Below are 13,973 nucleotides of genomic sequence, written 5' to 3' on the forward strand. Positions count from 1 at the left end.
GAAAAGACTCTGACTCTGTGTGTGGCCACGCTACTTTGCTTAATGCACTAAAGGCAAGGTTTTTAGAAAAAAAAAATCAAGAAGTTTCTGCTTCATTGATAATCTGACAGTAACTATTTATTGAAGGTAAAATACTTGTTGTCTGCTGTCGCTATTTGTTTTAATACATAATCTTGCTAACTAAATGAGCTTCAAGCAATGCAGATAAGCAATGGCATGTACAGGGTCACTTAAATGCCAATTTGACTCTTTCATAAACTTTGGAATTCTTTTCCCATGAGTCTATTCTCAGCTACTAAATTGTGAGTAATATCCATTTACAAAGTTTAGGCTGGCCGTAAAAAGGTTGTCTTGCGTGTCCAGCACACCTTTCAGTGCCCTAAGCAACAACAAAAGCTAATAATTAAAGCTTCTTTAAGCCCCCATAAAGAGCTAAACGAAGAAGAATCTAGAATAAACCAACCCATAAAAACCGAGTGGTGAAATAAGCAGAAAATCAGTTTCAACAAGGTGAATGGCAAAAGGTAAATCATAAATCTAAATTGCATTTACAAACTATTATTCAAAGCTGTGGTTGTACCCCTGTGTAATAAGAAACTCTATTAAAAACATAGGAGGGGGATGAAACAGAACATGATAGTAGAGAAAAATAAGACCATCTAAATTACCAAACCGACTGGCCTATGGACGTTTTGTGTTGGGTTATCTTTTATTTTATTTTATCATAACAAAATTAAGCAATATAATAAGCAGTTAATGCAAATTAGGCATTACAGTGACCAAAAATGTCAAATCTAACATGTTAACACAATTTTCTTTTGTCTCACAAAGAGCTATTTTTATTCTAGCTACTGTTATGTCATTAAACTAAGTACCTTGGTCAAAAACAAGAATATAAAGAAGTGTGGAGTATGGAGTACAGCCTATGTATCCTAATTGTATTATCTGCCACCAACTCTTCCTGTGAGATTTAACTTCGATCTCACACATGAATTCCTAAAACATTTAATTTTCCTTTAAAAATGCATTTTAAGGTATAAATGCTACTGAAAACTTCTCTTCAGATGGTGACATTTGTAAAGTTAAGGAAGTTACTTTTTTTTAGGTAGTTTTTGATCCCACAGGGGTTTTGGAGACTTCCTTTGTCTCTGTTTTGGAATTCCTACTTTACTTTTTCGTGTCCGCTTAACTTCTTTTCCTCTGATTTGCAACAATTCTGATGATTTCACCTTTAAAAAAACATAAAGTGTGCTGTTAAGGAAAGTTGTTAACTGAGAGCTAGATCTTTTTCTCATATTTAACAGTCCAACTTACATTTAAACTCTTAATTGCTATGTATATTTTATAAGAGAATAGAAATCCTAAAGGTAAGCTGATATTTTCCTCTAAATTCATTCCTAAACTTTTACATATACACCTTTATAGCAATAAAAATATTAGTACCATATTTACTTATAAATTTTATTTATTGCCTTAAAACTATTAAAGAAGAAATATAAGGTTTTGTCCTTCCATAAATCTACTCTTCTGGATTGGTATTTTTCATAGAACTTACCCTTAGTCTCTTAGAATTTGGCATGACTGGTGGTTGCAAGCACAAGCCAAAGCGAACTTTAATGCCCTGTATAACTACTTTGAGCAATGTTTACCAATTTGTACTTCCTACAATTGTACTGTTTTCTATTTCTACTACTTGGGAAAGATCAAATGCATTTTTGTCTCTTAAATAATTGTCTTTTAATCATTATAGACTTTGGGAGTATTGTTTTCCTAGATTGCTTAGAAAATTTGCAGTGTTCACAGCAATAGTTCATCGAAAGATGTTTTCCTCTATGGGTTGCTCTGTATTTTTTTGAGACTGGATTTAAGGAATAAAGCAGAGAGGCTTTCCTTGAGGAAAGCAGAGAGATATGGTTGAATAAGTAGAAGGAGGCCAGATACGGGGAGGTTCTTATAAATTTAGGTAGAGGGTTTGGACTCGCTGCAGTAGTAAGGTTAGAGCTACTGCAATGTCTTGGGTAAGGAAGCGATGATGAATAAGGAAAGCTCAGAGTACAGAGCATTCCATCTCACCATCCAGTTAATGTTTGAATTTCCTCTACAGTGTCTCCATCCATCCTGACTTGAACAGGATCAGGAAGAGAGGACTTGGATACATCCAAAGGCAGCCACTTTCTCTTTGAAACTCTTCCAGTTGTTAGAATATTTGTTTGTTTTTTTATTATTGAACCTAACAACTTTCATCCACTAATCTCAATTCAAAGCTCAGGATCATACAGCCACAATCTGGCTCTCTTCCATTTGACAGACAAATATTTGAATACAGTTGACTCCCCTGGGCCTGTTTTTCCCCCAGATAAGCATCCCCAGTTTCTTCGACTCTACCTTACACGACATTGTTTTGAAGTATTGTGCTTTGTCATCTTGAATGCTCTCCTCCAGTCTCCAATTTGTCAGTATCTCTCCCAGGTTTGGACACCCAGATCTGAACACAATATTTGAGGTGTGACATGATCAGATCAACCAGGAGAAAGACGATCCTCTTTTATGGTATTTGTCAATCAACGCCAACTATGACTGCACTTGTCTTCCTATCACAACACTAAATTATAGCCTAAAACCCTGAAGTCTTTTTCACATTTGCTTTAAGTCATGTCATCCCATATCTATGCACTTAGTTTGTGGACCTGAAGGCAGAACCATACACACATTTATCCCAATTAAATTTCATCTGAGGTCTGACCAACCAAATCTTACCAGTCACATTTGGATGTTATCTGCAAATCTGATCAGTAAATCTTCCATATCCTCATCAAAATTATTAGGAAATCTGCTGAACTAGATGCAGCCCTATTGCAGTCTGCTAGGGACTTTCATGACTAATTGTGCATCCTTTGCATAACCAGTTACAAATCCATCTAGCTGGTACCCTGACTGCAGTCTTCTCTGCAAAACTGTTGTTGGGAGGCATTCATGAATGGATTGCAGAAACCCCAAGGGTAATAAGAGTATCTCAACTTTATTGAGTTTTCTTGTATGCCAGGCTCTTCACATGATACTCTTGTGTTGAACTCCAGGGCTAACACTTTTCTGATGTTCAGTCTAGTAATTCTAGAAAATGAAATAAGGTTGGTCTTCCATGGCTTGTCCTTAGGGAACTCTGCTGGCTCCAAGTGATTATCGCTTCCTTTTATAAATGTTCAATGATTCATTTAATCATTCCAGAGTTTTGTCCAAGATCAATGCATATATTACAGAAAGCATAACACTTACCCTTAAAAAAAATAAAATTCAGATTTGTAGTCGCTAGTCTCCAGGCTTCTAGCACCTCTCCCACTGCAGCAGCTCCTCAAAGCTGCTACTGACAGGGGCACAATAGGCTGAAACCTATCTACCTGAGCCCACGGGGTCAGGTGTCTAAGTTAACTCTTAAAATCTTTTACCAATCTTGGGCTTCAAATTTCTTTTATCAATTCTTTTTTTCTTCTTTCTAAACTAAAGATCATTCTCCTTGTCAGATTTAAGAGAAGCAAAGTATGAGTTTATCAGCTTCCTTTTCTCTTTGTCATCTTTCAGTTTATTTAAAACCTCAACGTTTTTCCAAAAATAAATTAAGGCTGCTCTGTCATCTGTTGTCATCACAGTATTCATCCATAATGACAGGGTTATCCTTCCTTTTTTCTCTCTTTGCTCCAAAACTAACATGAAAAAAATACTTTTTTATTCTTAGCTTATTCACAGGCCTCAACCCATTCTGGATCTTAGCCCTTCTTGATCTAATTGTTATAGCCACATGCCACTTTCATGTTTATCTAGGGATATGTATTTCTTCTTTCATATTTTGTATATTTTGAAAACTTTGAATGCAATAGATCACTCATAATTGTTTTGAGAAAATTTAGGGCATCCCACATTTCTTAAACTTCCTTCCATTGAGAATCTCAGGACATGTGATATCCATATTTTTTACAGACTTTTGACCTTTTTCCCTCCTAAAATGCTCAACAATCCACTCATGGGCTCTTGTGTCAGTCATTTCTTCACAGAGTCGCCATTATCTAATTTTTCTTTTTGTTGGTCACGACTTAGACTAGAGTCCTAATAACTTTTATTACACTATTGAGCTTCTAAGAGTAGAAATGGTCAATAAAGTAAGGACTGACCAATTCTCTACTTTTTTGCTGAATGTGACCTCTGGCATACATCTGAGCAGTGGAAGTCCTGCATTGCTCCTTTGTCACACCTCTGTGCTAGTTCTGTTAGCTAGGTCAAAAGAGGTCTTCTTATCCCCCCAATCTGGTCTGGCTTGCTGGAATATATTATTCCTCATTCCTGTGCCAGATGCTCGAGAATAACTTTATGGCCTCAAATGTCCAAACAGGGTAAAGTTCATGGATAATAACTGATCTTAAGATGTTAATGCAAATAAATAAATATAAGATATTTGGTGAAGATTTGGTGGGATAAGTCACAGGAAGACTTCCAGTGCTATTTTCTATAGCATTTCTGATGTGTCCCACAATATCTCACAACAATAAACCATCAAGTCTTATCGGGCATTCTCTTCTCCTCCCCTTAAAACACTCTGGTTTCAGTTTAGAGCCCTCTTAACCCATTCTCCAAGTCTCTCTCATCAAACCATTCCTCCTAGTTTTGTGAGGGACACTCCATCCCTAGTCAAATTGCAGCTGTGAGTCTGTGTTCTCATACTGTTAATTGTTATGAAAGGGAAGTGTTGCAGAATGGTAAAGAGTGAAGGTTCCAGAATTAAACCACCTCAGTTCAAGTCCTGCCTCTATAACTCAACTAGATGTTTGTACTTGGGCAAGTTATTTATCTTCTCTATGACTCAGTTTTTTCAACTATAAAATGAGGGTAATAATAGGGTTGTTATTAGGAAAAAATAAGATATATGTAAAACACTTTGCAAAGTGGCTGGTACATGGTAAACACTCAACAAATTCTAGCTACTTTAGGAAAGGACTGCCTCTTTTTACCAAAATTAAATAATTTTGCATAATTTTTAATAATATTTACTAGCAGCCACAACAAACCAAAAGAATTAACATTATGGGACTTCTCTAACGACGGATTTAAGTCCCTGACAGGCCGTGGTGGTTAAACCACTGTCCAGAAAATTCGTTTCATTCTTTGACACATTTAGTAGCTAACCATTTGCCTCTCATGCACACATTTTATTTCCAAAGTTCCAATGTCCAGGTAGAAGAATAGATGAAAACACCACCTGTGCCCATCAGCCTAACACTTTTTCATCAAGATGCTATAGTCTTTAAAGATGCTTTCTGAGGTCTCCACACCTAGAAGGTGTCAGCCTAATACACAGGATTCACCTGGAGTAGTTAGCAATGAGTGGATTCACTTAGCCTTGACAGGCTTCACATACCCCAAGTGCATGCTTGAAAAAGACAGCATGAGGCCGGCCCAGTGCCTTAGTGGTTAAGTGCACACGCTCCGCTGCTGGCGGCCCAGGTTCGGATCCCGGGCGCGCACCGACGCACCACTTCTCTGGCCATGCTGAGGCTGCATCCCACATGCAGCAACTGGAAGGATGTGCAACTACGACGTAAAACTATCTACTGGGGCTTTGGGGAAGAAAAAAAAAGGAGTAGGATTGGCAATAGATGTTAGCTCAGAGCCGGTCTTCCTCAGCACAAAGAGGAGGATTAGCACAGATGTTAGCTCAGGGCTGATCTCCCTCACACACACACACAAAAAAAAGACAGCATGACTTCTGAAGGAGTCAGTCACCAATCACAGCATAAGTCCGTTCCCCCTGATGGCAGTGGTGGATTTTCTCTGGGCAACTATGACTTGTGGACCTTCCTTATTACCTATTATTCTCAGAAGATCAATATGCTAGTGTCATGCAGGATGAGCCTAAGAAAGTAGGGCTTAAGAAATGAAGAAAAATCAGGAGGCAACTGTACTAATCCAGGGATAAGGTCACCAGGATCCAGACTATGATGGCAGCAAGCAGAAAAGAGAAGAAAAAAATTATAAGCAATAATGTTTAGGAGGAATCTAGGCCTTGGTGACTGATTATACGTGAAACGCAAGGGAAGGGGAAGGTCACGGATAAATGCAAGGTTTCAGAGTTGGGAGTTTGGGGCAAAAGTTGAAGAACTGTTAACAGCCAGTTGACTTGGGTAAAGCATAGTAGGAACATGGTCATTGGTGGGGAGAGGGGGACCCAAAAGGAGAGGTATTGACCAGGAAGGTTGTCTGTGCAAGAAGTGGTATCCATTTGAATCAGTCAGAGGGAGGATCCCTGGTGATAATCAAGATAATAGCTGTGGTTCAGGGAAAAGTGGCTTTTTTTAAAATCCTAATAATAGTGTGTCTATTTTTAAATAAACACATTTAAGTCAAAAAGTGACTCGAATTAAGGAAAAGTACTAAGTAAACAGTAGTAAGGTGATACGCAAATATGGTAAAAATTATTTAAGTTATACATAAATAAAATGAATCTGGGAAACACTCTCACAATAGGAAAACACTCAGGGGTTAGGACAAACTTAAACGGGGCAAAGTTACAAAAGCTACACACCCTGTCCTGGTCCCTGGACTACAGTGCCTGACTCCCTCGATGGTAACGGGAAAACTCTCAGGTCAATTTCTGAAAGCTCTGAACTTCTTTCCCTCCTTAAAAATCTGTCTTCTCTCCCCAGAGTTGCAGTTAGGCTTGAGACTAAAAGCCTTCACAAAACAGATGTCTCCTTTTCCCAAATAAGCAATTTGCACACCTGAGGCCCTTTTTTCAGGGTGAACCCGCCCCCATGCCTTGGCCCTTGGCTGGGCCATTTCTTCACACCTACACATCCTCAATTCTCATAACTCTGCTTCCAACATAAATAGTGTTTTACCTTTAATGACATTCTTTTGGCCACTTCTGAATCACCGGTAGGCTGCTCATCTTCCAAACGTTTACTTGAGTCATCTGCTGGCTGAACTTCCAAAGTTTCCTGAGGTTTAAATAGTAGGCTTTCTGCTTCTAAGACGCCCCATTCTGACGTATCCTCTTGTTCAACCTGGAAAATACTTGATACAGCTTCAGGAAGTTCCTCAAGCACAGTCTGTTGGAAAACGTAAGTGTACAAGAATGCTCTTTTTATTGGTCCTTCCAAAGTTTAAAGTCACGCAATGTTTTCTCTCTGACAACAAAATGATTGTGAAATGCATGATTGAAATTAAGCAGAGGTAGTAAGTTTTCTCGGAAGATTTAGAAAAAGTAACTCAAATTGACTTAAGAAAAGTGCAAAGCTTGGCAAATTATTTTCTTCAGCCCTTGTCTCAGAAAATATAGCTACCCCACAGTTATTAGACACCAACTCTAAAGAAATAAGAAGGCTCCAATCTGACCCCACCGCACATTCACAGAGTCAAGGCCCACTGAAACATCTGACCTCTGCCCAACCTGAGGTTCTCTGGTCCTGAGAAATGGGATTCCTGCCGGCATGATGCTCTTCCAGAAGCCTGACTTCAGGTCCTCAGAGAAGAGCTGACCCAGAGGTCTCAAGAAGACCACTCAGACACCCCAGCTCCATCCCAAACCCAAATGAAAAATTCTCACAAAATATCACTCCAACACCTGCTTTGTGTTCCTTAAAAATGTCTCACTGACTTAATCTGTATCTCACTAAGTCTTCAAGAGAGTATCTTTATAGCCATATTTGGGTATTACTCAGTTTTAAACCAAGATTATTTGGGATTATGGAGCACTGGCAGTCAAAACTTTGATTGAGGCTAATTTTTGCCTCAAGTTAGCAGATGATAAAACCAGTCTGATTTACATAAAAGTCTGAATTCTAGAAAACGACTTGAAAATGCAATTGTATCACTTTATTCTTGGACACACTCATTTGCTAATAAATAAAATAAAAGGTTAAGATGGCATACAGTACCAAATACTATATAAATTTCTTTGTTATGCAAAAAAGGATGGCCAAACCAAGAAATTTAAGTTTGTAAAATGAAACTTTAATCTGGAGCTGGTGTTTTTATAAAGCTACTGATGGTGTTGTGGAAAGAGTAAGAGCTTTGTAACCAAATGAGACTTAATTCAAAACCTGGATCTGTCAATTAATAGATGTGTGATCTTGGTCAAGTTACTTAACCCTTTTTAGTCTCATTTTCCTCATTGGTTAAAAGGGATTAATAAAATCCTTTTCATAAAATGGCAGAACAGATACTCTGGGGTAATGTGTGTTATGAGCCCCATACTGTCCACCCATGACAAACATTCATTTTGCGTTCCATAGCTTTGGCACTGTTAATCACTCCCTTTCTTTTGAATTTCTCTGCTCCTGGCTTCCTCAACACACTCTCCCAGGGTTCTGGTTTGGGAGACTGAATAGACGAAGGCACCACCCTCCAAAATAGAAAATGGAGGAAGAAAAGCTGGAGGAGAGGGAAACGGTATTCCTCCAGCTGCAAATGATCCTCTTTAGGACTCTGCCCAGCCTCCCCTCCTCCACAAAGCCTTCCCTGATCCTCTCACTACTCTGTGCCCTGCCTCTATTTTAGCATGTATCACACTGTATTACAATTCTCTGAGTAATCACTGTCATAGTCATCAACGTATATGAGCATTATCTCATTTAATTTTAATCTTCATCACAACTCCATGAAGTAGGAACTGTTTGTAACCCCATTTTATGCATGAAGAAATTGAGGCTTAGAGAAGTTAAGCAACGTGCCCAAGGTCACACTGAGAGTAAGTAGCAGAGCTGTGTTTGAACCTGGACAACTTGATTCCAAATTGTACTCTCTTACCCTCTTTCTCCTACATTCAACAGACTAGTGGTTCTCAAAGTGTGGTCCACAAATTCTGACAGTCTGCAAGACCCTTTCAGGGGATCTGCAATGTCAAAACTGTTTTTATAATAGTACTAAGGCTTATTTGCCTTTTTCACTGTGTCAACATTTGTACTGATGATGGAAAATCATTGGTGGGTAAAACAGTGAACTAATACTTTTCAAATGATTAATGAATTAGATTACAAAATCATGCAGGAGTAAAAGATCCTTCAAAGAACAAGGTAGATCAATGAATTTTAATGTAATAATATATAATAAATTCATTTATCTGGTTTCAGATTCCCCATTGCAACCAATCTTTAAGAAATTACCACTTGTGGACTTTTGGTATATTAACAAAGAAGAGTATCCATAACTATGTAAAAAGTCTATTAAAATATGACTCCCTTTCTAATCTGTATGAGACCAGACTTACTCAACATACTTCAATCAAAAGAACATTTACAACAGATCGAATGCAGAAGCAGATATGGGAATCTCTCTATTAAACCAGATATTAAAGAGATTTGCAAAAAATGTAAGATAATCCTACCCTTCTCACTAAATTGTTTTGTTTTAGAGACTGTTTTTTCCTAAAAAATAGTTTTATGTTAATATGTAATTGGCTGGTTATTATTTTAAATGAATGAACAAATATTTTATATTTTCCTCAGTTTTAATTTTTAGTATGGTAAATATTGGTTGATATAATCCACATAAACAAAAACTCTTTTGGGTCTTTAAAATATTTTTTAAGAGTGTAAAGGCATCCTGAGACCAAAAAGTTTGAGTACTTTAAAACTATAAAGTTAAAAACAAATTGTCTCCCACTTATCTTTTATATCTCAAGCATTTAGCACATTGTAGACCCTCAGCAATTATTTGTGACTGAGCGAACGAATAAATAAATGAAAAGAAATTATATCAACTTTTTCTCTACTACGTAATTAGTCTCTATTAGAATACTTATTGCACAGTATTATAATCTGTCTCTTTATATATTGGTCTACTCCATACAATGAGCTCCTCAAGGGTAAGAACTGTCTTTTCTATCTGTATCAACCATGCCTAAAACAATGCATGCCACATAATAGGAAAAGGAATGAAGGAATTCTTTGACCTTTTTGATAAGTATGGGAGGACATCATTCTCTATCATGGTTCAAAACTATTACATTTAAAATGGAGGGTACCCCAAAAGAAAAGACATCTCATTACGAATGCTCTTTTTTAAAAAGAAAATAAGTTGCATCAAAGAACTAAGAGACTTCTGGCCTGTGGCATTGAGATGTTCACACCTGAGGCTGCCCTGATCTGAGGGTAGAGTGTTGGGTGCCACTTAGAAAAAACAGGTCCTTTTGGAATGGGAGCATGCTGGCCAGTACTGCCCAGACAAATTTCAGCTCAAGAACCTTCTAGAAGTCTAAGGAACAGGTAGGACGGACAGATAGAGTTCTAATCTCTGGCACAGAGTAGGCACCCAAAAAAATGTGTCTGGAATGAAAGATACTACAGAGGAGCCTTTCTACCATGGTCAAGTATCAAGTTAAAAGGTATTTCACCTCCAAGGAAGTAGTAGCTTCCTCACAAAAAGCCAGTGGCCAGAAGAGGTCCAGCGATTGCTTGTAAATGCCAAAGCTGAGGCTATGCTTCCCACAGAATTACAAAGAAATCAATATTTGCTTTTAAATTTTTATTTTAAATAGGGGCCGGCCCGGTGGCGCAAGCAGTTAAGTGCTCGTGCTCCGCTGCGGCGGCCTCGGGTTCCCCGGTTCGGATCCCAGGAGCACACCGACGCACCGCTTGGCAAGCCATGCTGTGGCAGCGTCCCATATAAAGTGGAGGAACATGGGCACGGATGTTAGCCCAGGGCCAGTCTTCCTCAGCAAAAATAGAAGAGGATTGGCAGATGTTAGCACAGGGCTGATCTTCCTCACAAAAAAAAAAAAATTATTTTAAATAATTAAGATGATGCCTAGGCTAGGTACCTGATAAGTGGCATTTATCATAGTTTCCTTCAAAATGGTATCTTTTCTTATACTTTACATGAATATGTAGTGAATGGCATTAAGTCAAGTTTATTCTATTAATGAAGATTTCTATTTTTCTAAACCTAACTGATCTTTGTTTACTATACCTACCAGAAGTTTAGAGGTCAGAGGTTTTGATGTCTACCTGTAAATGGTGTCTCCTAGACGCAGCTACCCTAGACGTCAGCCTTAAGCCCAAAGCACATGTGGTAAGGCTTCAACACCTTTGTGGATTTATCCACATACCTTTACTGAGTGGCTATTAGTGCCATACATGCTGGGTCCTGAAGCAGGTGATGAGAATACAAAGGGGAAAAAGACATGATCTCAACCCAGAAGCATCTCAAACTCCGGTAGTTCAACCATTTGTGGTAACTCTAACATCACAAGATCCATGGTTTTTGTGAAAAGAGAAGATTCTGTATGTTTTCTAAATATGATACGTCATCCTTAAAGTGAAGTGTGATCTGAGTTTTTATGTATACTTTCAGGAACTAAAGGAGCTTGCTATTTAACGATATCATTTTACAAATTCTTAGTAAAGGAACTGATCATCATGCCATCATTTGTTACGTAAAGGTAGATTTCTATACACAGAGAGACATTTCACATTCACAGGGACTATGTTCCAGATTGCTTTGAATCCCATAAGTATTTTGCCAATGATGGATGAAAAGGAAGCTTTATTTCTGAAACAAACTTCTGTCACCAATTGTCCCTGTTTCTCTACAAAATTCTTCCCTTGTCAATGCTCTTCACAATTCTTCTAGCTAAATAAAGAAAAGGTGATGTTTTCTTAGAAACTAATAACTTTTAATAATTCTCCAACTATCTTCTAGACCTGAATGTCTCTGGACCAAAAGAATTGTTAAAATCTTTCCCTTCTGAAAAGAGTTTCAGGCCGTAGCTCAGAAAGTCTATGATAAGCAGCAACAGTGAGCCAAAACAGCCAAGACTCCCAATGTGGTATTCAATTAGATGAGCTTACAGTCAAACACATCTCTAAAATAAATCAGAGGAGATTTTTTTTAACACTCTAGATAAACATTCAAGCAACAGGAGGCAGACTATTACTTCAATATAAGCAAGGAGGATTTTTATTAAAGATTACCATTTGAGCTTCCTCAATACTTATCTGTAATCCTTGTTCTGCTTGCCCTTGAGATGTTTTGTGCCAGTACATTTTTCCCATTGAAGAAATATCCTTGAAAGAGGAAAAGAAAAAATTAAAACAATGACAATTTAAAAAATCATTGAGGCATATCATTAAATACAGCAAAATGTGAGTCAATATAAGGCAGTAAATGAGGAATGTATGAAAGAGAAATGTAAACTATTCCATATTATGCAGTAAATAAGAAATACAGGAGACAAAAGATACAACAAAAATATTTTGTCTATTATTCCAATTTCATGGCTTTTTAAATTATTAATCTCTATAGATATATCATCATGTCCTAATTTAATAGGACAATTAGGTAAAATTAAATCAGATATTGTAAAACACCGCTATTCAATGACTGCACAAGAAAGATAAAATCAAAACTAAAATTTACTTTAACCAAGAGCAAGAAGAAATATGAATATACTTAAAATTTTAATGGGTATAACTGTTAGTGTCATTTTTATCATTACCAATGCTAATTGCTATGATATACTCTCTACTCAGTTGAAGTGGTAAGAAGATAGCACACTGCAATGTCTAACAGTGAACAGGAATAAAGTGACCCAGGTTCTGCCCAAACTGTAAAGTCACAGACTAGACATCAACGCGCAAGTTATTTTGCTTCCCTTCACCTCAGTTTTCATCTTTAAAATAGGCATTCAGCTACACGAATTTTTAAGGCGTCTTTCTCCTCTAGCCTTTTAGTAATGTCAACAGCAAGACATGAACATTCATCGTGCTTTAAAACTCTACTTTTCTACCTTTTCTTTGCTTCATTAAAAAGATCCAACTGAGGCCCTGCCTTCTACTTCTGCCCTCTTGTCATAAATAACTATAAAACTGAACAAAATATAAGAACAACTCTTTTAGGAATGGACCACAGGCAGTGCAAGAATATAATGACGAAGAGAATGGAAACAAAAACGGTTAAGAGCTAAATCTCCCCAGATTTCTGCCTTACACAATTTCCAGACCACAACAAAAGGATGGGGAAAACACACAGAGCCCACGGGTCTCACTGAGTTGAAGAGATAGAACAGAGTGAGGATAACACAAAGATTTTGTAAGGCACAGTATGGAGAAGAGAGAGCTGATTAGAGAAAGAGCTCCAGAAATCTGCATCCGGTTCTTGAGTCTTTGGCTGAATACCAATCGGCTCCAGCAACAGAAACCCATGAACCCAGACAGAGAAAAACTGCCAGGGGAAAAAACAATTACCAAATTGCTGTAAGCCACAATTCCCAGAGCTCAGACATACTGGGAATCATTAGATCTCCCACTAGACATGCTGAATACATGGTATATTCATTATAAACCTCAAAAAGATCATACATTAGTAGTAGCGCTCAATTAGCCTTAGAGTAAAGGCTTCTCTGGACTTTAACAACACTTTAAAATAATACTTGAAAAGATGGAGCTGATCTATTAGAACAAACTCCAACCCTTTACAAAGACAGACAATAAAATCCAGTACTCTACAATGTAAAATTCACATTGTTCAGCACCCAATCAAATGTTGCTAGTCATATGAAGAAGCATGAATATGTGGCACATAACCAGGAGAAAAATCACTAGAAAAAGACCCAGAAATGACAGAGATGCTGGAATTATCAGATAAAGATCTCGAAACTTCTAATAGAAATACTATAAATGTTCAAAGATGTAAATGTAATGAGGAGCAAATGTAAAATATGAAAACAGAATCAAATGGAGCGTCTAGATAAAATATATGTTATGGAGTTCCAGTTCCTGATGGCGAGGTAGGAAGTTCCTGAACTCACCTCCTCCCATGGATAAACCGAATCTACAGCTATATATGGAACAATTTCCTCTGGAAAAAACCTAAAAATCAGCAGAATGACCCCTTCACGACATGGGAAACCACACTGAAATGGGCAGGAAAGGCTGAGACACAATCTTACCATAAATCTTACCCTACGCACAGTGGCCCACAGCCGGGAA

General features: G+C 37.7%; 1 protein-coding gene across 1 annotated transcript in view; it reads right to left on the reverse strand.

Moving 5' to 3' along the window:
- Positions 1-13,973, reverse strand: part of TTC6 (tetratricopeptide repeat domain 6) — a 194,293-nt gene that overhangs the window by 135,554 nt on the left and 44,766 nt on the right. The window contains exons 2-4 of the mRNA XM_058540688.1: positions 11,958-12,050; positions 6,885-7,094; positions 1,096-1,229 (exon numbers count right to left, since the gene is read on the reverse strand). Of these exons, the coding sequence (XP_058396671.1) occupies positions 1,096-1,229; positions 6,885-7,094; positions 11,958-12,050 (437 nt within the window). The remainder of the gene's footprint in view (positions 1-1,095; positions 1,230-6,884; positions 7,095-11,957; positions 12,051-13,973) is intronic.

The sequence above is a fragment of the Diceros bicornis genome, chromosome 5 (genome assembly GCF_020826845.1).
Source record: "Diceros bicornis minor isolate mBicDic1 chromosome 5, mDicBic1.mat.cur, whole genome shotgun sequence".
NCBI classification, from domain to species: Eukaryota; Metazoa; Chordata; class Mammalia; order Perissodactyla; family Rhinocerotidae; genus Diceros; species Diceros bicornis.